General features: G+C 42.3%; 1 protein-coding gene across 8 annotated transcripts in view; it reads left to right on the top strand.

Moving 5' to 3' along the window:
* EXOC7 (exocyst complex component 7) overlaps positions 1-22604 on the top strand; it is an 89245-nt gene extending 66641 nt beyond the window's left edge. For all 8 annotated transcript variants that reach the window (XM_082271854.1, XM_082271851.1, XM_082271849.1 and 5 more), the window contains 7 exons: positions 4552-4617; positions 9574-9694; positions 9772-9867; positions 12765-12825; positions 12914-12955; positions 18162-18295; positions 22386-22604. In XM_082271854.1, the coding sequence (XP_082127980.1) occupies positions 4552-4617; positions 9574-9694; positions 9772-9867; positions 12765-12825; positions 12914-12955; positions 18162-18295; positions 22386-22491 (626 nt within the window). In that variant the 3' untranslated portion in view covers positions 22492-22604. The remainder of the gene's footprint in view (positions 1-4551; positions 4618-9573; positions 9695-9771; positions 9868-12764; positions 12826-12913; positions 12956-18161; positions 18296-22385) is intronic.
* The last annotated feature ends 649 nt before the right edge of the window (positions 22605-23253 follow it).

The raw sequence follows: 23253 nt of genomic DNA, 5'->3' as shown, positions 1-23253 counted from the left end.
ATGAAAAGATATAATAAAATATTTACAAAATGTGAGGGGTGTACTCACTTTTGTGAGATACTGTTTTTTGAAGCCATTAAATTGATGGGTTTAGTTCCCTCCTGATGATATACTGCTGTTCAGGGGCTCTGGGCTTTAGCAAAAGGGCAGCCTCCAGTAAAAAGAAACAGGAGCAATGCTGGAGACAATTTACAACATACACTAGTTTTGGTAGCATAATTATTATTGTGAAATGTATGTCCTTTTGCTAAAGAACATTCATTTTTATCAAGTTGTTATGTGTAAATTTCTGCTTTAAAGTGGATGTAAACCTGATTCATGAAATTGGACCTAAGCACATATATCTGTAGTGTTTATCTCTCTCCAAAGCCCTAAGTCTTGTGTCTTTCTGCTGCTCCGTTCTTCTGTTATCAGCATGATAACTTCTGACAAGTTCTCTGACAACCGAAATAAAACCAGCCTGAAATGTGTGTCGCGGCGGGTGCTATAACTAATTTAGCAGAGAGCTGGTCTATTCACAGCACAGCTCTGCACATTCCTTCCTTCCTTTGCCTATGCGGAGTGGGGGTGTGTGCCTTTCTTCCAATCAGTTACACACAGTGTATGCCAAGAACCCACACCCAGTGCTGAACAGGAAGAAATATTCTCTAACACGATGTGCACTTTCTAAAGATTATAGAAAGCTGAAGACAGCAGATATACTGGCCATGTAAAACGTATGTAGTAAGATTTTTTTTGAATCCTCCCCAATGTGCTTTATATTCTAACAGCAGGACTTCTTGCTGTTTTCTGATGTAGCCACTGATCGAAAAAAAAAAAAATTTCGGTAGATCAACTTCTGTTGAACCGGAATGGCCATACATGGATTGAAAACTGGCTGGTCCCTGGTGAACCAGCCAAATTTCGGTCCATCTATAGCCAGCCTAAGTGTAATTTCCATTATATACTCATTGTTCACTTTTATATTCCTGTAGGCCTTCCCTAAGTTTCCCAAAATACCTTTACAGAATAAGAATAATTTCAGTTTTTTCCTGGCAATGGTTAAAATTCTTAGTAAGAGACTTGGCATAACTAGTGGATATCTATAATGGGAAATTTATTACTGCTTGGACCATTTCACATGAGTGGTAAAGGAGGTTAAAAACAGTGAGAGCATTCTACAGTCTAGGACACAGGGCTGGGGGACTTCTACACAATGGGGGAGACTGAGACTTCTCTGGGATATCCCATGTGTGGGAAGCTAACAGGAGCCAGTATGGGGAAAGGGGTGGGCTGAGTTCTGGACATGCTGGGACTTGTAGGTTTTCCTTCACATACCACCCACCTTACACGCCATACCCCAATCCTGCACATACCACCCAACGCCGTACACTCCGTACCCCTCTCCTGCCCATACCATTCACTGCCATACACTCTGAACGACTCTTCTGCACATACTACCCACCGCCATACTCCCCCTCTCTGTCAGCCCCCCCCTCTCACCCCCCTTTCTCTCAGTCCCCTATCTCTCTCAGCTACCCCTCTCTCTCAACCATACCCTCTCTTTCAGCCCCCCCCCCTCTCTCTCTCAGCCACCTCTTTCTCTCTCAGCCCCCTCTTTCTTTCTCAGCCCCCTCTTTCTCTCTCAGCCCCCTCTTTCTCTCTCAGCCCCCCTCTCTCTCTCAGCCCCCCTCGCTCTCTCTCAACCCCCCTCTCTCTCTCTCTGCCACCTGCTCTCTTTCTCAGCCAATTTAGAAGACGTGCTTAGGGGCGGGGCAGGGTAGGGGTTAGGTGGGGAAACTGGTGGTCAGTAACTCTTCGGGCCTGGCTAGTAGCTCCGTACTTGAGATTTTTGAGCCCTGATTAAACCCTGTACAAAGTGCATTCCTGGTATTTAATACATCTTTTAAAACCCTCCCTCTCTTAGTGCAATTTGGCCCCACCCACCATTTTCTGTGGCTCTCCGTCCTTCCCCCCCCTGTCTGGGGGAAAGTTTGGGGTGTGGTTGAGTTGCTGCACCTATTCTCTGAGGGGAAAAAAAAGGCCTTGCACTTAAGGCAAGGTCTATCCCTACCTCATTTTGTAAATGTGGCAATATTGCCATTGCTGTCCTCCTTCTAAATGTTCCATTGTCTGCTATAGCTATAGTACTTTTTCAGCTAAAACAAGCATGCAGCTAGTGTAACCTGAAGAAAGTTGGAACTTTGGATCTTTATACTTATTTTGAGTCAGTGACCGAGAAATTGAGGCCTTTGGGTCAGCATAATAGCCAGGCAAATTGCATTATCCCCAAAAAAAAAGGGAGAATGGTAATGGCAGCCATGTAATTTCTTAGCACAAGTGTCCTTTAAAGACATCCTGTTACCACGTAAAACACAGAATAATCAAGTATTTTAACTGCGATACCATTTTTTTTTATTCTACTGCAATGCTCCTTTGAACTTGGTAGAAAATCTGACTACTCTGGTAAGAGTCAATTTCCTAGCACAGCTAGGGAGTGTCTAATTACTCTTTCTGCTGGCCCAGCTCCACCCTTCACCCTATCTTTTGTTGTAACTGCCGGGGGAGCTACATCAGAGTGACAGCTTTATGTCTTCTGGGGCTCTTGACGTCTCATCCAAGATGGCGGCACCCAGCCAAAGTCACGGGGATTTTAGATGTCTACACAAGGGAGGATTTTACAGGTGATTAACATGCATAAATTTACAATAAATGAGCATACAAACTTATGGGAAGATTGTTCTTGAAATGAATGGTTTGGTGAAATGGTCTCCCTAAAGTAAGGCTATGTTCATACAAGCCTTACTTTAGGGAGTCCTACCATGCAGGATAGTGCAGCAGTGCCATTGGCAGGGGGCAGTGCAATGTGTGTTTCAGCGCATCGCACTGCATGTTTTTTTTTTCAACTTTGAAGTGTCACACAGTGACACTTCATTTATGTCACTGCACAGCAGCTTAGTGCTGTGGTCCAGTTAATTGCAATGCCTTTATGTGCAGTAAAATGCAGACTTGAAAATAACGGTATTGTGGTGTGAATAGGGCGCATAGAAAACAGTTGTTTTCTATATGTCCTCACGGTGACCTACATTTATCCAGTGCAGAAAAATGCGGGTCACCGCACAGAGTGTGAATAGGCCCTATGCCAAAAAGATAAATTCTATTTTTTTTAGACCAGCTAGGCAGTGGCACTCCTTGCATATTTTTATCTCTCATTATTTAAGAATAGAAGTACAGCCAAAGCTTTTTTCTGGATCACAGGAGTGACCCATTTTCAGCAGAGAGCGGGCTGAAGCCCGCTGTCGGCTGATGCCACCAAGCCATTCGGGATCCGCCCACATGCCTGGACCAGCACTCGGCCCAGCCTCTCAGCGAGCCACTGAGAGCCAGAGCTGGCCGCTCCCCGCCCCTCCACAGCTCAGCGCTTCAGTGGGCGAGGGTGGGAGGAGGGGGAAGAGCAGAGAGCTGCTGACTGTCAGTCACTGGCTCCCTGCTCAGGGAGCTCTGAGAACTGAGCAATCTGTGGTGTTTGATCGCTCGGTTCTCAATGTTAGAGCCGGCAGGAGACAGGTGCAGCATCGAATCGATGCTGCATCGAGCTAGGTAAGTATGAATCTGAAAAAAACCCAAACCCCATACTTCTCTTTTAATACTTTTGATAAGACAAACAAGTGTAAGATCTGGAGGCACACTAGGTAATTATATCAATGTACAAAAACACAAAGCTTTTCACCCTTCTTATGCGATTACCATTGATCATTTTTATAAAGAAAATAAAGGGGGGGGGGGGTTGGGGTATATCTAAAACATAAGAAAAACTTCTGAAGCTGAAGTTGAGTGGAATAAAAATAAGGCATTGGGGTATTACTTACGATCAATGAAGAGTGCCTCGTGGGCTGGTGGCTGCTGTGTTCAGGTGACATCTGAAGTCTTCTGCCCCTTTCCCCCTGGATATCCCCACAGCACTGGAAGATCACTATTGAAGGACAGAGGGCTTCAGATTTCAACCCAACACAGGAGCCACCAGCACACAGGACACTCTTAATATCAACGGCTGCACATGTCACAGGTATTTGTCAAGTGTTGACTATGCCCACCCTGTCTGCCCCTCTTCTCCATTCATAGATTTTGTAATGCCTGCTTCCCACAATGAACCCAGTTTTCTTACCCTCTCATATGCTGTACATCATCTTTATAAGGGGATAATATACAACAGGCCTGCACAAGCATCCATGTGTGTCTAAGGTGACTGTTATTCTCACCCATCAGTTTGGTGCACATAACTATTGTTCTTCCTTTCTTGTTGCATAAGTTGGTTATCAAGACAAACATTGGCAGGATATTATATATAGTAATTCTATACATTTGTACCTATGCCGTGAATAAGTGCAAACGTATGAATCTGTTAACTTTTTAATTCAAATAAAGAACCTTGCGGATGAATGCAGTATATAGTGAACTTCAGTTCTGTGATTTTGAAACAGAACAACACTGTCATTTTGAAGATATTGCTCACACAATTAGGAGCCAAAAAAATATTGCCATTATATAACCTGTCTGCTGTATGTTTTTCAGAGAGCAGCTCCACTGCCAGCAGCTACAGCACGGAATTTAGCCGACGTCTCCTCAGTACTTATATCTGTGAGTATTTAGCTTGCCCTGCTCGCTAGACATGCTCTTCTGGCTTCTTGTTGGTCTTCATTAGGGATAAGCTCAGGCATGTTGGGATCAGAGTTCGAACCCGCATGAGCTATCGCACCTGGAAGCTGTCACTGCTGACAGCCAATCGTAAGAAGACGCATTTTTATAAGGGGCATGTATACATGTGGCTGTGGTGCAAGGAAAGCCTGAGCCACATTTATGATTGGCTATCTGCAGTGACTGCTTCCTGGCGGGGTAGCCCATTTGGGTTCAGACCATGTGAATTCATGAACAAACCCATCTGAACTCAAAAGACTGTTTTTCTACTGCGCTCGAGTGGTATGCAAGTAGGTGAGTGGTCTTATGTGGTCTTTGTTGACACCACCTAAGATCTTGCCGCCCCCTCAGGACCAAGGGTATCCAAATACACTGAAAAACAACAAGAGAAGGGCGTTGAAATCCAAAAAAACTAACATACATCGTACTCACAAACATATGATAGTTGTACACATGCAAAGACGTCCTCCCTCGAAATGTGTCAGCCAGGTATATGTGGATACAATCAAGTCACCCAGCGTAGGAGTATCCTGGCTGTCTTGGAGACGATTGGTTCCTGCTGATGCGTTTCGAGGGAGGACGTCTTTGCATGAGTGCAACGATCATATGTTTGTGAGTACAATGTATGTTGCTTTTTTGGGATTTTAAATAAACCTTTTTAGTGATAATACACGAGGTTGGTACTCCCTTCTTCTGTTGTTGCACATCTGAACTCATCCCTGGTGCTGGGTCTTGTTTTGTGGATTTATGCACATTTTGACACGAGAGCTGTGTGTACATGACCATTATTCTCAGAAATGAGTCCAAAGTAGTATGTTTTCCTGAAATTCTGACTTGCTTTGTCTTGCATCTTCCTGCTTCAATGTTTATTTCATGCTGTTATGTCCGCATTGACTTGTGTCAGAAAGAAAAACAGTTCAGATGCAAAGGAGTGTATAGCTATCAAAGCAAAAAAAGGAGCACAAAGCAACTCATGCATGACTTAGAAATTAACCATGAGCAACTCAGAAGCCAAAGAAATACAAAAACACTCAAAATCCCATGAAAACCTACCTCATTCACTCTGAAGCCTATGTATATAAATCCTATGTCACATTACGTAGTGAATCTGAATGTCATCTACTGCATGCCAAGTGACAGTACATGCATTTACCATTTTCCTCATGGCTCTTAAAGCAAATCTTTACAGCAATGTAGAGTATGTATGCTTTAACTCCACCCCTACCCAATAGCATATACTAATGCTTTCTTTGCACCCCGCAGCTCTGTTTGGGGTGTTTTTCTTCAGCTACTAACACTAATCTTCCAGTTATGAAGGAGAACATAACTCCCTCTATTTGATGGTGCTGGACCAATCCGTGCTTTCACATGTAGAGTTTCTAGCCCTGTGTAATTTATGACTTCAGTGACCCTTAGCTTTAAAGGTCTTTTCCTTATTTCACTGTGGCTGAAAGGAAAAATGAAAACACCTTGAAAACTTAAAGTGCTGCTAAAGGCACAATTACTTACATAAGTTTCAATGATTCAGTGCCTGTGAGGTCCCGTCTGGTACCGGAATCTTCCCCCTGGGTTCTTCTGGGTCCTGCCCAACGCAGGGTGGCGTTATTTCTACTTATGCACAGTTCAGTGTACATTCCACAGAGAATTGCAACAGGCGAAAAAATTTATATTTGTTCTTACACCCAAAAAGATAGCAGCAACTAAAATGTGAGACAAACATACAGTATTTCACAAAAGTGAGTACACCCTTCACATTTTTGTAAATATTTTATTATATATTTTCATGTGACAACACTGAAGAAATTACACTTTGCTACAATGTAAAGTAGTGAGTGTACAGCTTGTATAACAGTATAAATTTGCTGTGTGGGTTCTTGGCATACACTGTGTGTAAGCTGATTGGAAGAAAGGCACACACCCCCACTCCTCATAGGAAAAGGAAGGAAGGAATGTGCAGAGCTGTGCTGTGAATAGACCAGCTCTCTGCTAAACTAGTTATAGCAACCGCCTCGACACACATTTCAGGCTGGTTTTATTTTGGTTGTCAGAGAACTTGTCAGAAGTTATCATGCTGATAACAGAAGAACGGAGCAGCAGAAAGACACAAGACTTAGGGCTTTGGAGAGAGATAAACACTACAGATATATGTGCTTAGGTCCAATTTCATGAATCAGGTTTACATCCACTTTAAAGCAGAAATTTACACATAACAACTTGATAAAAATGAATGTTCTTTAGCAAAAGGACATACATTTCACAATAATAATTATGCTACCAAAACTAGTGTTGTAAATTGTCTCCAGCATTGCTCCTGTTTCTTCTTGCTGGAGGCTGCCCTTTTGCTAAAGCCCAGAGCCCCTGAACAGCAGTATATCATCAGGAGGGAACTAAACCCATTGATTTAATGGCTTCAAAAAACAGTATCTCACAAAAGTGAGTACACCATTCACATTTTTGTAAATATTTTATTATATCTTTTCATGTGACAACACTGAAGAAATTACACTTTGCTACAATGTAAAGTAATGAGTGTACAGCTTGTATAAGTGTAAAATTGCTTTCCCCTCAAAATAACTCAACACACAGCCATTAATGTCTAAACCGCTGGCAACAAAAGTGAGTACACCCCTAAGTGAAAATGTCCAAATTGGGCCCAATTAGCCATTTTTACTCCCTCGGTGTCATGTGACTCGTTAGTGTTACAAGGTCTCAGCTGTGAATGGGGAGCACGTTTGTTAAATTTGGTGTTATCGCTCTCGCTCTCAATCTCTCATACTGGTCACTGGAAGTTCAACATGGCACCTCTGGCCTAGGCTATAAGAAGATTGCCAAGAACCTGAAACTGAGCTGCAGCATGGTAGCCAAGACCATACAGGGGTTTAACAGGACAGGTCCCACTCAGAACAGGCCTCGCCATGGACGGGCAAAGAAGTTGAGTGCACATGCTCAGCGTCATATCCAGAGGGTGTCTTTGGGAAATAGACGTATGAGTGCTGCCAGCATTGCTGCAGAGATTGAAGGGGTGGGGGGTGTCAGCCTGTCAGTGCTCAGACCATACGCTGCAAACTGCATCAAATTATTCTGCATGGCTGTCGTCCCAGAAAGAAGCCTCTTCTAAAGATGATGCACAAGAAAGCCTGCAACCAGTTTACTGAAAACAAGCATACTAAGGACATGGATTACTGGAACCATGTCCTGTGGTCTGATGAGACCAAGATAAACCTTATTTCAAGTGTGTGTGGTGGCAAACAGGTGAGGAGTACAAAGGCAAGTGTGTCTTGCCTACAGTCAAGCATAGTGGTGGGAGTGTCATGGTCTGGGGCTGAATAAGTGCTGCCGCACTGGGGAGCTACAGTTCATTGAGGGAACCATGAATGCCAACATGTACTGTGATATACTGAATGATCCTCGTCCTTCAGAAACTGGGCCGCATGGCAGTATTCCAACATAACCCTAAACACGCCTCCAAGACGACCACTGCCTTGCTAAAGAACCTGAGGGTAAAGGTGATGGACTGGCCAAGCATGTCTCCAGACCTAAACCCTATTGAGCATCTGTGGGGCATCCATAAACAGAAGGTGGAGGACTGCAAGGTCTCTAACATCCACCAGCTCCGTGATGTCATCATGAAGGAGTGGAAGAGGACTCCAGTGGCAACCTGTGAAGCTCTGGTGAACTCCCATGTCCAAGAAGGTTAAGGCAGTGCTGGAAAATAATAGTGGACACACACAATATTGACACTTTGGCCCAATTTGGACATTGTCACCTAAGAGTGTACTCACTTTTGTTGCCAGGGGTTTAGACATTAATGGCTGTGTGTTGAGTTATTTTGAGGGGACAGCAAATTTACACTGTTATACAACCTGTACACTCACTACTTTACATTGTAGCAAATTGTCATTTCTTCAGTGTTGTCACATGAAAAAATATAATAAAATATTTACAAAATGTGAGGGGTGTACTCACTTTTGTGAAATACTGTAAAAAAGCAATAAAAAACCAGTAAAGTTGCGCTGCATATCGAAATTATGTGATAAGACAATAAAAAAACAAGAAATCTGTATATGCACCACCAGTGAAGTGAATATTTTCCTCCAAACCACTTCTTCTTACAACATTAAGTGACTTTCAACCCAAAAAGTGAAAATTCCTCCACCAGAATAAATTGGCCTCTTACCAAAGAATAGGAAGCTGTACTGTCAACAACGCCTGTGGCTTAACCCCACCAGGGCCCCTTGAGTGCAGAGGAACCACGAGTATATAGTCCTGAGTGTCTGCATCCACACATCCACCTCCACAGTATCAAAAGGGTATCGCTCCCCATGGAAAAAACAATAAATCCGCCATAGTGTAAAACGTACCAATATTTATTATAAAGAGTATAAGAATGTATTTATAACAATACCATATAAAATGCGCATGTAGGTTGAAAAAGCTGGCTGGCTGGCTATCCCAAAACTCGCCCGTCCTTCTGGAAGTGACATCAGCACGTCGCGACCCAACGCGTTTCATCACAAATGACATTGTCCTGAGGCCCCATGTAATTTCTGCAATACTATGCCTACCTGTTCGCAGTTTTTTATATTTAGCATTAAATTCTGCTTTAAAACAGAACTAAACCCATCAATTTAACAGTTTCCCAAAACTGTTACATTGAAGGCATGCAAGGTTTATTTCTGTTTGAAGGAAGGTAAGTATAGGCTGTCCTGCATAGGCAAAGCAAAGGTTCATGCTAATTCCTTCTACATTTTCTGGCATAGTGCAGCAAGCTAAGAAGACTGCCCTTCTGTGACCTGCAGATTTAAAATTGCTGTTCCTTTGATCATCGGCTCATACAGCGTGCCATACATATTAGTGACTGCTAACTTTGTGTTGTACCCTTGGCATTTTTGCCCTCAGGTAAAGTCCTAGGAAACCTTCAGCTCAAACTACTGTCTAAATCCAAGATGTATGAGGATCTGGCCCTGGGAGCTATCTTCCTGCACAACAACTATAACTACATCCTCAAGTCTCTGGAGAAGTAAGGGAATGACTATAGCAGTGAAAACTGAGAATATTCTGTCTGCAGGTTGACGCTTACATGTCTCTGTTTTCTAGGTCGGAGCTCCTGCAGTTGGTGTCTGTGACCCAGAAGAACCCTGACAGTTTGTACCGTGAACACATAGAACAGCAGATTCAGACATACCAAAGAAGGTTGTTTTATCACAAATCCAATACCATTAAATATTTACAATATTCATCAATTATAAAACATATTTGTTTTATTAACCCTAAAGTATATTTTTATAAATACATGGCAGCTCAAAATAATGGCATATATACGATAGCTCAGATCACCCAAGTGTAGAACATATCTATAATGCAGAAGGAGGCGATCATGCCTGCACTCTTCCAGCACCAACATGTCTCAGAGGAAAATAAGGGCCTGTGTCTATGGGCATTTGTTCACTTAAGAACAGCGTATCACCCATTGTAAGTCTGGGAATGCAAAAGCAGTTTAAAGCAGGTTCAGTCACCTGCAGTGAACTCTGTTGATCTCAGAAGTATCTTGGTTTGATGTCTAAGACCTGTTGCATTTGCTCATCGAAACCCATTGATCCAGGCTCTAATAATATCCAGAGAGGCTAAATCTGTTTTTTACCTAAAATCTATTGGTTGAGGGTGTACTAAGCAGGGCCATCTTTAATATTGATTGGACCCTGAGGCAAACATTTTCTTGGGCCCCCCTGTCCTGTCCCAAAGCAATTTCTCTGTAGAAGATCAGGCATGCAATTGCAACTGGTTGCCAGAGGTTATAGCATATTATTACTACCACTCACTGACTGGTTGCTAGAGGTTACAGCACACATTACAGCACATCCTTACCGCATATTGGTTTCTCGGGGTTACTGCACATCATTATCGCTCACCCGTTAGTTGCCAGAGGTTATTGCACATCCTTACCCCTCACTGATTGGGTTTGAGAGCTTACTGCACATCATTACTGCTCACTGATTTGTTGCTAGAGCGAAATGCACATTATTACCGCTTATCCATTGTTTGTTAGCGGTTACTGCACATTATTACTTCTCACTGATTAATTGCTAGAGATTACTGCAAATTATTACCGCTTACCATATGGTTACTACAGGTTATTGCAAATCCTTACCCCTCACTAATTTGTTGCTAGAGTGAAATGCACATCATTACCGCTTACCCATTGTTTGTTAGCGGTTACTGCACATTATTACTTCTCACTGATTAGTTACTAGAGATTACTGCAAATTATTACCGCTTACCATATGGTTACTACAGGTTATTGCAAATCCTTACCCCTCACTAATTTGTTGCTAGAGCTTAATGCACATCATTACCGCTCAGCCGTTGGTTGCTGGAGGTGACTGCACATTATTACTGCTCACTGATTGGTTGCTAGAGCTCACTGCACATCATTACCACTCACCCATTTGTTGCTAGAGGTTACTGCACATTATTATTGCTCACTGATTCGATGCTAGAGGTTGCTGCACATCCTTGCCGCACACTGATTGCTTGCTAGAGGTTACTGCGCATCATTACCGCTCACCCATTGGTTGCTAAAAGTTACTGTACATTATTACTTCTTACTAATTGCTTTCTAGATAGATTATGCTCAAACACACAACCGTCTCCTTGCCAGGGTAGAAGTGTTTTTTTGCATTGCAGCAGAATTTAACATGTGGCAGAAAAGATGGGGGGTTAATAAAGCCGACCAGGGTTACATTTCAAAAACAGTACTGTCAATAAGCATAGCAAGCAGAGAGGCAGAGATGAGTGATAGGTTAACGGCAGTGAAAGTTCAACTCAGCAGGGCAAATTAGCTGATTCCTATTGTTAATCACACAACATACCAGCTGTCTGCTCATCCATGCCAACCAGTGTACAGGCTGGTAATGTTGTTAACAAGCAGAGAGGTAGAGAAGGCGATAACAGATTAGCGGCTGAAACAGCCAAGCACATGTTCTCATTCAGATTGTAACTCTAACTGCCCACCGGCTTTCCTCATCCATGTCATAGCCTCCTCACTGCGACCTTCCCTCACTTCTCCAGCCCATGCCACTGCTTGTCCGTGTATACCTCTACGCGGCAAGCTCTGCTGTCAGGCAAGGACACCGCCGCTTACTGCTTCCCTTTCCCTGCAGCTGCACTATGTGACCGGGAGAGATTGTTAGGATGCTGGGCCCCTCAACAGTGACCAGTCCCTGGGTAGGTGCCCCTTTTGCCCCACCTTAAAGAGGGCCCTGGTACTAAGTAAGTGAAGGGAGGGACTGTGCATGTTAAAGTTTGGATCCTTTCAACCTAAACAACATTTAAGAGGTCAGGTACCGATGTTGGATAAGAAGGTCCAGCTGGCAGTCAGCATTCCAATTCATAACAAAAGTGTTTAGTAGGGTTGAGTTCAGGGTTTCTGTGCAGGCCATTTGAGTTTCTCCAGATTAAACTCATCAAACCATTTATTTGTGGACATGTAGCACATGCAAGGACACGCCATATTCACCTTAAGACTAAAAACTTTTTTGTGCAAATTCCAGCATTAACAGCATTACACTCCAACCCACTCCTTCCACTGATGCATTTCACCCCCTAGTGCAGTTTATCCATATAACTCTATCATTAAGCTCCACTAAGGGGTGAAACTCATCTGAGAAAGGTGGGAATTTGATTAACAGTGTTCATGGTGGAATGTTTTTTTTAGCCTGAAGTAAAATAAAGTGCATGTGCTACTAAGTCTAGAGGCACCTGCACCTGTGACATGATGGAGGGTCTGGAGTGGTATGCAAACTGTAAGTGATCGTGTCTATACGGAGCTGGCTTTCTGCAAAAGGGCCACATTTATGCTGGAACACAAAAGGGCCTTCCCTAAACTGTTGTCAGAAGATTAGAAGTGCACAATTGTATAAAATGCATGCTGTAGCATTAGGAGTACCCTTCACTGCAAACAGCTGAACTCAGTAGTTTGCAGGTGTTCACATACTTTTGGCCTTTTTAGTGTATCTGCCAAAATGGTGAGTGACTAGATTTGGCCCAGCTGTTTTGGCCAATACTAATGTGTTTTTTTTCTTTCTTTTTAGTTGGTTAAAAGTGATTGACTATGCTAGTGATAAGAACATGCCAGCACTTCAGGGAGCTAAGGTGACTGCTTACCAAAAGATGCATCTCATTTGATTCTATTCACCTGTAAAATGCTGAAAGCGTTACTCTAATTTCTCATCTATTGTAGCTAAAAGACAAGGAGCGGCAGATCATAAAAGAACGTTTCAAGGTAAATTAAAGTAGCTGTAAAAGTATATATATATATATATATATATATATATATATATAATATTTTTTTTTTTTTTTTTTTTTTTTTTTAAATAACAAACTTGTTCTACTTTCCATGTTATACTTACCTGCTGCAATACCATTGTACATAGTGACACCGAACCTCCTCTTCTGGGGGTTCCTTGCTGGCGCTCTCTACTCCTCCTCTTCTCAGTTCGCCCACTTCCTATGGTGGCTGGATTCACTCCCAGGCCAGGCTGTGTGCGTCTATTAACACACACAGTGCAGCTCAGACCCACCCCCAGGTCCTTCCTTACAACAATTGACTGACAGCAGCAGGGGCCAATGGTGTGGGTGGGAGAGAGATCTTAGAGGAAGATTTTTTACCTTAATACAGGGAATGCATTAAGGTGCTTTAAAATCACTTTAATTCCTTTTTGTTTGAATCTGTGTTGACAATATCTGTCTGAAAATGTGTTTATTTTGGATTCTAAAGTGATTCTCTCTTGAGAGAATTATGGGGCTGCTTTCTGAAAATTCTAAATTCCTCGCTTTGACTTTAATGGGAACTTTACCTCAAGGGCCAAATTAACAATAAAGGCACTTTCTTTAAGATCACTGTATAAATGGTAGTTTAACTAGGCTGTCGATTCTGCACTTGTATTCTTTATTATTTTTCTGTTCCTCATGAGATCACTCTGCCCTTGTTCGCCAGCAGCTATTTATATTAAGGGCCTTTCAGTTCCTGGTACTTCTGGCTTCCCCTTAGCCATGAAGCGTAGCATGATAACATGTGTACACATTCAGATCGGCAATCCATTGTTAACAAGTTGTGATGAAGAAAAATGTCCAAAGACTCCTTTGAATATTTGATGCTGATATCCCAGGAGTCAGCGGGTGGTACCTACAATGTCATTTTTATCTAGGCAAGAAAGGCAAGGGTGGAAGGAAGAGTTTAAAAGAAAAAGCATTTAACAAAAGAAAAGAAAATCTATCCATTTTGTTAAAGAGGTTGTAAACCCAATTTTTTTTTCACCCTGAAAGAGAAACACATAATGAGCTAGTATGCATTGCATACTAGCTCATTATGAAATACTTACCTTAGAACGAGCCCCCGCCGTGCCGCCCACTTACCTCTATGACGGGCGACATGTTCAGTCGCCTGTCTTCGCCTGATTGGCCGGAGCCGCGGTGACGTCACTCCCGCGCACGCGCGTGGGAGCCGACGGCCACGTCACGGCTTCGGAGCGCATGCGCCAGTGTCGTCACTGGCTGCATGTAAGGTAAATATCTCCTAAACGGTACATGTTTAGGAGATATTTACAGTACCTATAGGTAAGCCTTATCATTGCAGAGGAGGGTTTACTTCCTCTTTAAAGGAATCGGTAATAATTTAACATTAGAGAAGGAATAATATAAGGGTGAAGGTCTGCTTTAAGTGATTTTGAGTAACATACCTGGAAAAAGCATGCTGTAAATGAGTGTCAGAAAAGTGTCAAAGCTCCTTATCTCTATACATGTTCTAGGTCAGCTGCACAGACAACACTGAAACCAAAGCATCAGAAAGAAAGCCAGGGAACTAGCATTCTTCAAAGGAGAGTTTATCAAGAACAGCCTCCAGAGTCTCTCATAATAGAGTTTCTTTAAAGAGGAACTGCAGTCTGCTCACATAATATGTAATAAAAACATCTTGCTGATCTGAAGCTTCCCTCCAATCACTTTGCATACTACACTGCTCAAAAAAATTAAAGGAACACTTTGAAAACACATCAGATCTCAATGGGGAAAAATATCATGCTGGATATCTATACAGATATGGCCTGGGTACTGTGTTAGTAATGAAAGGATGCCACATAGTTTAATGGAAATGAAAGTTATCAACCTACAGAGGGCTGAATTCAAAGACACCCCGAAAATCAAAGTGAAAAAATTATGCAGCAGGCTAGTCCATTTTGCTGAAATTTAATTGCAGCAACTCCAAATGTTATTCAGTAGTTTGTGTGGCCCCAACGTGCTTGTAAGCATGCCTGACAACATCGGGGCATGCTCCTTTTGAGACAACGAATGGTGTCCTGGGGTATTTCCCTCCAGATCTGGACCAGGGCATAACTGAACTTCTGAACAGACTGAGGTGCAACTGGATGGCGTCAGATTGACCAAAACATAATGTTCTAGAGGCGTTCTATTGGATTTAGGTCAGGTGAGCATTGGTATCAATTCTTTCATCCTCCAGGAACTGGCTGCATACTCTCGACACATGAGGCCAGGCAATGTCGTTCACCATGTGGAACCCAGGACCCACAGCACCAGCATAGGGTCTGACAATGGGTCCAAAGATTTCATCCCAATCCCTAATGGCAGTCAGAGTGCCATTGTCTAGCCTGTAGAGGTCTATGCATCCGTCCATGGATATGTCTCCCCAGACCATCACTGACCCACCACCGAAACCGGTCATGCTGAACAATGTTGCAGCATAACATTCTCCATGGCTTCCCCAGACCCTTTCACTTCTGTCACATGTGCTCAGGGTGAACCTGCACTCATCTGTGAAAAGCACAGGACGCTAGTGGCAGACCTGCCAATTCTGGTGTTCAATGGCAAATGCCAATCAAGCTCCATAGTTCTGGGCAGTGAGCACAAGGCCACTAGAGCAGTGGTCCTCAACCCTGGCCTACAGGGCCCACTAACAGGCCAGATTTTAGGTATTACCTTGGGGAGATGCAGACTAGACACTGAGCAGCAAATGATATCGCCTGGGATGTATTTCAGTTATCTTGAAAATCTGGCCTGTTAGTGGGCCCTGTAGGCCAGGGTTGAGGACCACTGCACTAGAGGACATTGGGCCACCCTCTGGAAGTCTGTTTCTGATTGTTTGATTAGAGACCTTCACACCAGGAGCAGATACTGGTTCTGCTGATGGGTTAAGGATCTTTGACTCTGTCCAGCTCCCCTAGTGTAACTGCCAGTCTCCTGGAATCTCCTCCATGCTCTTGCGATAGTGATGGAAAATGCCTGTGCAACCTCCAGGCAGGTTTTCAGGTTTCGCCTCATGCGACCGGTAATGACACTAACCCTAGCCAAATGCAAAACTAGTGACAAACAGTCAGAAAAGATGAGTATGGAAAACAATTTCAGTGGCCTCCACCTGTAAAACCATTCCTGTTCTGGGGGGTTATCTCATTGTTGCCCATCTAGTGCACCTGTTATTTTCATTAACACCAAAGCAGCTGAAACTGATTAACAACCCCCTCTGTTTAACTGACTAGATTAATATCCCAGGAGTTTAATTAACTTGATGCTATGCTCTGTTTAAAAAGTGTTCCTTTCATTTTTTTGAGCAGTGTATACATTTCTCCTCTCTATATGAATATTCATGGATCTCTGCAGTCTCCTGTTATCTCTGCCCTCAACCAGCCCCTTACAGCTCTGCAGCTGATTCATCCTGACAGACTCCTTGGTGGTTCCCTTTCAGAGAAGATCTTTTGTCTCAGGGACCGATCTCCCATCCTGCTTTACAGTCGCTGGCTTTAACGGCCTAGCCATTAAAAGTCATGTACTGAAGGATAGGTTGGATTCTGCGATTCCTACTCTGTTAGTAGCTAGAAAATCTACTTCTCGGAAGATATATCATCAGGTTTGGTTCATTACTTGGTGTGAGTCTCGGAGGGTTTCCCCCCATTCCTTTTTGGTATCACGTCTGCTGGAGTTTCTACAAGGTGGTGTAGATAGGCGTTTGGCCCTGGGCACCATCAAGGGCCACATTTCAGCCTTGGCATTTTTTTTTCCAACTCCCGTTAGCCACAAATTCTTTGGTGCACACCTTCATGCAGGCTCCTCCAGTAAGGTCCCTGGTGCCTCCATGGGATTTTAATCTGGTGCTGTCGGTTCTTCAAAAACCACCATTTGAAAATATTTGTGAGATTCCTCTACTGACTCTATCACAGAAGTTGGCCTTCTTGGTGGCTAATAATTCGGCACGCAAGGTTTTTAAAACTGGCTGTGTTGTCCTGTCGGTCGCCTTACCTGGTTGTTCACGGGGACAAGGTGGTTCTCCATCCCTGTCAGTCGTTTCTTCCTAAGGTCATCTCGGGCTTCCATTTGAATGAGGAATTGTGTTGCCTTCGCTGTGTCCTAAGCCAAAACATCCAAAAAAGATGCCTTACATTCCCTGGATGTGGTTCGAGCCATCAGGGTGTACCTGGTGGCGACTGAGTCGATTCTCAAATCAGATTCCTTATTTGTCCTTACGGATGGTTCTCGTAAGGCAGGCCACATCTGCTGCGACTATTTCCAGGCAGACACTCGTGCAGACCTATTCCATTAGGGGTCAGGTTCCTCCTTTCCCTGTTAAGGCGCATTCTACGAGGGCGCTTAGTGCCTTCTAGGCCTTTCCGTCATCAGGCGTCAATGGTCCAGGTTTGTAAGGCGGCCAACTGGTCGTCTGTACATACATTTACCAAGTCTTACAAGGTGGATTTCCTGGCATTTGCGGATGCTGCTTTTGGCCACAAAGTTTTGCAGGCCACCGTTGCAGAGGCTATGGCCTCTTGAGGGTGTTTTTTCCTGGTAGGTGAGCCCCAGTTGTTCCTGGTTGGGCTCTTTGGTTACCTGGTTGGCTATGTTTAGCCCTTTTGGGGATTTTGATTATTTTTTGCTGTGTTTCCCACCCCTCATGATGACACTGCTTTGGGACGTCCCAGCTGTCAATGAAGATATGAAGCTTCGTCCGTCAATGAACGAAAAAGAAAACTGGATTTTTGTCTTACCTTTTTTAAAATGCTTTTCTCTGATGTTCATTGACGAACACAGCACCCACCCCTCTGCGGAGTTGGGTTATGTATTCTTCTGACACTGCTTGTTACTAAACTGAGATCCTATAGCAGGAAGTGGGAGTATAACCCCTGGTAGTACTCCGTAGGGCCGTAGCCAAGCTTTAACTCTTTTCCGCCTAGTGTCCTACTCCTAAGAAGAGCAGCATAACCCAACTGTCAATGAAGATATGAAGCTGTGTCCATCAATGAACATCAGAGAAAAGTATTTTACGGTAAGACCGAAATCCAGTTTTTACTATCCAAAGTTAAAACAAGGGCAGAGGATTTAATAGATGGAAAGATTAAAAAATTACTGAAGAGCCGCTTTGAGTTAAAGAAATTATATTTTTCAGCAGTATATGGCTTCATTTTTTTCTCTCACTTAACATATTTAAGGGGTTTAACGAAGGTCTGGAGGAGATCTGCAAGATCCAAAAGTCTTGGGCTATTCCAGACAAGAAACAGCGTGAACGGATACGCCAGGCTCAGAAGACCATCGTGCAGGACGCATATGGGGCCTTTTTACACAAGTGAGTTAGGCACTTATAATAGGCTTTGGATCAACTTGTTTTCCTTTTTTTGTTGTTTTATATATTTGTATGGCTTATTTTTTTATATCTTTACCACACATGGGTGTATCTATGATACACTGTTTTTAAAACTTTTTTGTATTTCTGATAAGGCTGGGATCTCCCCTTTATTGAACCATTTATAAAACAGAGCAACAAAACTATTTTAATCTTTTTTGCTTAACAAAACCAAAAAGCAATGAGCTTATTCCTCCTTTAGGAATGGGTTAAAATGTCCAAATCATTCCCTGACATAGTGACCAACTGTGCATCTAGACTAAGGATATATAGAGCCACCAAACCAACTTGCATTTAGTTTCAAACTTGTGAATGCAAGATATATAACCATGATTTCTGTGAAGTAGACAATATGAAGAATAAAAGAGAACAATGATATTGTGATGAAACATGTAGTCCCCAGAAGGCCATATGGTAACACTATTGTGAAATATTTCTGTGCCTATTTAAAACAGAAGGTTTTTGAATGATATTACTTCTGTCACAGGCAAACTGGACAGTGCTATCTGCATGTTTGGAGGGGATGTAAGCCCTTAAAAGGGCAGAGGCACAGAGTCTAGGCAAACTTCACCGAAGCACCCCCCAGAATCAGGGGGAGGCCAAAGCTCAGGGTGGGCAGCAAACAAATGTATAGTCAAAATTCACCTGAAGAAACATGAAAAAAGAAATAGTAATCAATGATAGATACAAAATTACAAAAATGTATTGATACATAATAAAGTGAATACTTGAATGACATCCCTAGCCCACAAAATCCAACTTTGCGGTTAAAATGTGAAAACGTCATCCCCATAGTTTGTCACCAGTCCATGGGTTGATGCAATAATATAGCGTGACATGTTAGGTTTCTATTTACTTAATGTAACATCTTCTGTTCTATTTTAACAAAAAATTGGGTATTCCATTGTGTTTGTGGGCACTAAAATGTATAAAAGTCTATGTTTTTAAAAAAAATGGCTGCTCAAATATCGTGCAACATACATAAAAAAAATTGCAACAACCACCATTTTATTTTCCAGGTTCTCCCCTTTAAAAAAAATATATAATGTTTGGGATTTCTAAGTAATTTTCTAGCAAACAAAAAAGATTTTAACATGTATGTGAGAAATGTCAAAATTGTCCTGCTTTGAAGTGGTTAGGCCTCATTCACAGGGACATAAGCATATGTCTGTGTTTGCCCGCACAGGGATTCACAGGTGTTCCATTTTTGGATAAGACAAACAAATTCATGTTGATCCTGCCAAAAGTCCAGTGAGTTTATAACTTCCTGTGTTCTCTACCTGTGCTGTACTTATGAATAACACTGTTCCCAGAGCTCCTAGGTGACCATGCTGCTTCTTCATAGATGCAGTACAGTGAGTATGCATTGTCACCCTAGTACAGTGTGTAATGACACAATCATCAGATAAAAGCCTTATAAAAGAAATCGAATGCAGCCACCACATCATGAATTTAGAAACACTTTAACCACTTTAAGACTGGAAGGATTTGCCCCCTTAATGACCAGGCCCTATTTTGCGATTCGGCACTGTGTTACTTTAACGGACAATTGCGCAGTCGTGCGACGTTGTACCCAAATAAAATTGATGTCCTTTATTTCCCCACAAATAGAGCTTTCTTTTGGTGGTATTTGATCACCTATGCGATTTTATATTTTTTGCGCTATACCAAAAAAGTGCGACAATTTAGAAAAAAACAAAAAAAAAACAATATTTTTCACATTCTGCTATGACATTCTCAAAAAAAAAAAAAAAAAAAATACATTTTTTTTAACATTTTAGGCCAATTTGTTTTCTGCTACATATTTTTTGGGTAAAAAAATTGCAATAAGCTTATTTTGATTGGTTTGCGCAAAAGTTATTGCGTCTACTAACTACGGGAAAGATTTATGTAATTTTTATTGTTTTTTTTTTTTATACTAGTAATGGCGGCAATCTACGATTTTTTGCGGAACTGCGACATTGCGGTGGACAGATCAGACCCCTGACTGATATTTTTGACACTTTTGGGGGGGACCAGCAACATTACTACAGTAATCAGTGCTAAAAATATGCACTGTTACTGTAATAATGACACTGGCAGGGAAGGGGGTTAACATTATGGGTGATCAAGGGGTTGAATGTGAGCCTAGGGGAAAGATTCTAACTGGGGGGGCTTCTGAAATGACCATAGAGTCATGTGATTCTATATAGAAGGATCACATGGGCTCTATGATCATTGCAGGGAGAAGAAAGCTCAGCTGTGTTTACAACAGCTGGCCGTTCTTCTCTCTCAGCGGGGAACGATCACGGGTGTCAGGCGGCAATCAGAGCCGCCTGACACACGCATCAGCGCGCGCGCGCCCCCTAGGCTCCTGAGAGCGAGCGACGTATACTTACGTCGCTTTGCCCAGGAGCGGCTGCCTGCCACAGTATATCTGCGGTGGGCGGTCGTAAACTGGTTAAAGAACATGTTAAAGCCCATTTCCACATTATAGTTTGTATAAAGGGCAGTCATATTTACTTACTACATACCATAATAAATTTACTCATACTCATTCACCGTGTCTGCCTTTGCAGATTCCTTCGCTGTCCTAAACCAGCTTGGACCTATGTAATTATGTATATACCATTACTCCTGGGTTCTGTGCTGAGCAGCTGATCTGATGCATTGTGAACACAGGAGGTAGGCCGCTCACCACAGGCTCCATTCTGCATGAATGCAATGCTTTCTCTGATAGGAAGAGGTAGAGAGCATTACGTCACCACCCCATCACTTCCAATAAGGGAACACATGGCATTCATTCAGAAAATGCAAAGCATTCACAGTGCATAAGGCAAGCCGCTTGGCATGAGACCCAGAAGCAAGTGGAGATCACTGGAGTAGCGGTATCTACTTAAAGTAATAATAAAGGCTCCTTTTTTTTCCCCCTAAAATAGAAAAAAAGCTTTATACTTACCTACTCTGTGCAAGGATATTGCACAGAGCATCCCTTACCTTATCTTCTGGAGTCCTCTGTTGGCGCTGTTTGCTCCTCCTCTATTCTGAGTGCCCTAATAGCTATTGGGGCACATGTGCGGGCATGCTCCTGAGCTGGGATGTATGTGTCCATAGACAGGCCCCCTCCTCACGGGATTTTACTGACAACAGGAAGACAGACAAGCAATGCTGCAGGCGGGCACAACACTGGATCGAGAGAGGACTCAGAAAAGTATTTGGGGGGGAAGGGGGAGAACAGCTAGTTAAAGTTTTTTTTTTTTTTTACCTTAATGCAGGGAATTAATTACCTTTTAGGTGATTACCCAGCTTCAGGAGGGATTACACAGGTTTGGTTTATACATAGTTACGTTGGTCCAAGCTTTACCAAATATCCATATGTGGAATTCCTCTTTAAGCATTTGCTCACAGTTTTGAACTTGTTTCCTTTAATACATAGAAGATTTAGTGCCTTCTGTTTGTGCTGCTATTTCCACTGCTACATGGCATCTTCCATAAGAAGCATCATTAATATACTGGTTATATTTGGTAAGATATTTTGTCTCTTACAACAGCAATTGTTTTTTAAGCTAGAAGACATGACCATCTCTAAAGCTGGCAGTGCATTACTCTGTTTTATCTTTCAGCCGAAAATAAACTAAACTGATTTCCCCATCCACACATTTGAGGAAATCCTTCTTGCTGTGTCGTATTCTGACAGCGGGACTAACACCGTCATCAAAATACACTGATCAGAGCTGTTTGAGTGAAAATATACCAACAAGTCATTCATGAAAAGTCGATTGATAGGTCAACTTCTCATGAAAATGAACAGCCATACATGGATTGAAATTCCTCCGGTTTCTGCTGAAGCAGTTGAATTTCGATCCATGAATGGCCAGCTTTAATATGTTTCCACCTATACTCCCATGTCAATTCAGGGTTCCAGTTGTCATCCATCCATTCCTCGCAGCATAATATCAGTTACCTGTTCTTATACTGTATTGTCACTCAGTCTTCCCTACATGCCTAGAGGCTAAAATCTCTTAATACTTTTTTCACTTTTTTTTTCCTGCAGATATGGGACAGGTGTAAGCTTTACTAAGAACCCAGATAAATATATCAAATATTCAGTGGAACATGTTGGTGAGATGATCGAAAGGCTCTTCGACACTTCAGCATAAAGGACTCTGTTCCTATTGAAGACAATGTATATAGTTATACATTTATGTCACATGACTGTACATATATATGTATATAAAAAAAACTTGCCCTAATAAAAGATAACTGGACTCTGTTTTAGTTGTGGAGTAGTGTGGTCTGTGTGTGTGTTCCTATTGTAAGTAGTACTTGTTATGGTTTTTGAAAAACACTCACCATAAAGTATAGCTGTGGGAAGATAAAGAGATGCTTTGTAATCTAGTTATGGATGTATTAGTAAATACCTTTATATATTTTAATAATTGTAATAAACAATGCTTCCAACAACCTGTCAAGATTTATGACAAGCTGAAATACGCAGCAACTATACACTGTATCAAGCGGTAGGCTTGTATTTGACACTGATGTGCCGAACCCCTCGTGCTTATAGATCAAATCATTCAGCTTTTACTACATTACAATGCTGTGAATATAACAAATGTAGCTTGCTGATTAGAGGAGAAAGCACATAGATGAACTTATCAGTGAGCTGCTGTTCCTACTGTCCACACACAGTCTTCACTAAGGTTTTTTGCTTTGGCTGCAGTGGAGAAAGGCAAATTAGTTCAACATTTTGTAGTGTGTGGCAAAAGGGGTTTCCTAAAATAGAAAAATTGTTAAACAAGAATATACCAATAATAACAAAGTCTGGTATATGGAACCATTGACACCTACAGTATATCAACTGCGTACTACAAAGGTTATCATTGGAGTTTGTTTTAGACTTCCCATTGTTAATGAGGAGG

Source organism: Pelophylax lessonae, assembly GCF_965119305.1.
Source record: "Pelophylax lessonae genome assembly, chromosome: 11".
NCBI classification, from domain to species: Eukaryota; Metazoa; Chordata; class Amphibia; order Anura; family Ranidae; genus Pelophylax; species Pelophylax lessonae.
Note: the sequence above shows the minus strand (reverse complement) of the source record. Positions and strands in the feature narration are given on the sequence as shown.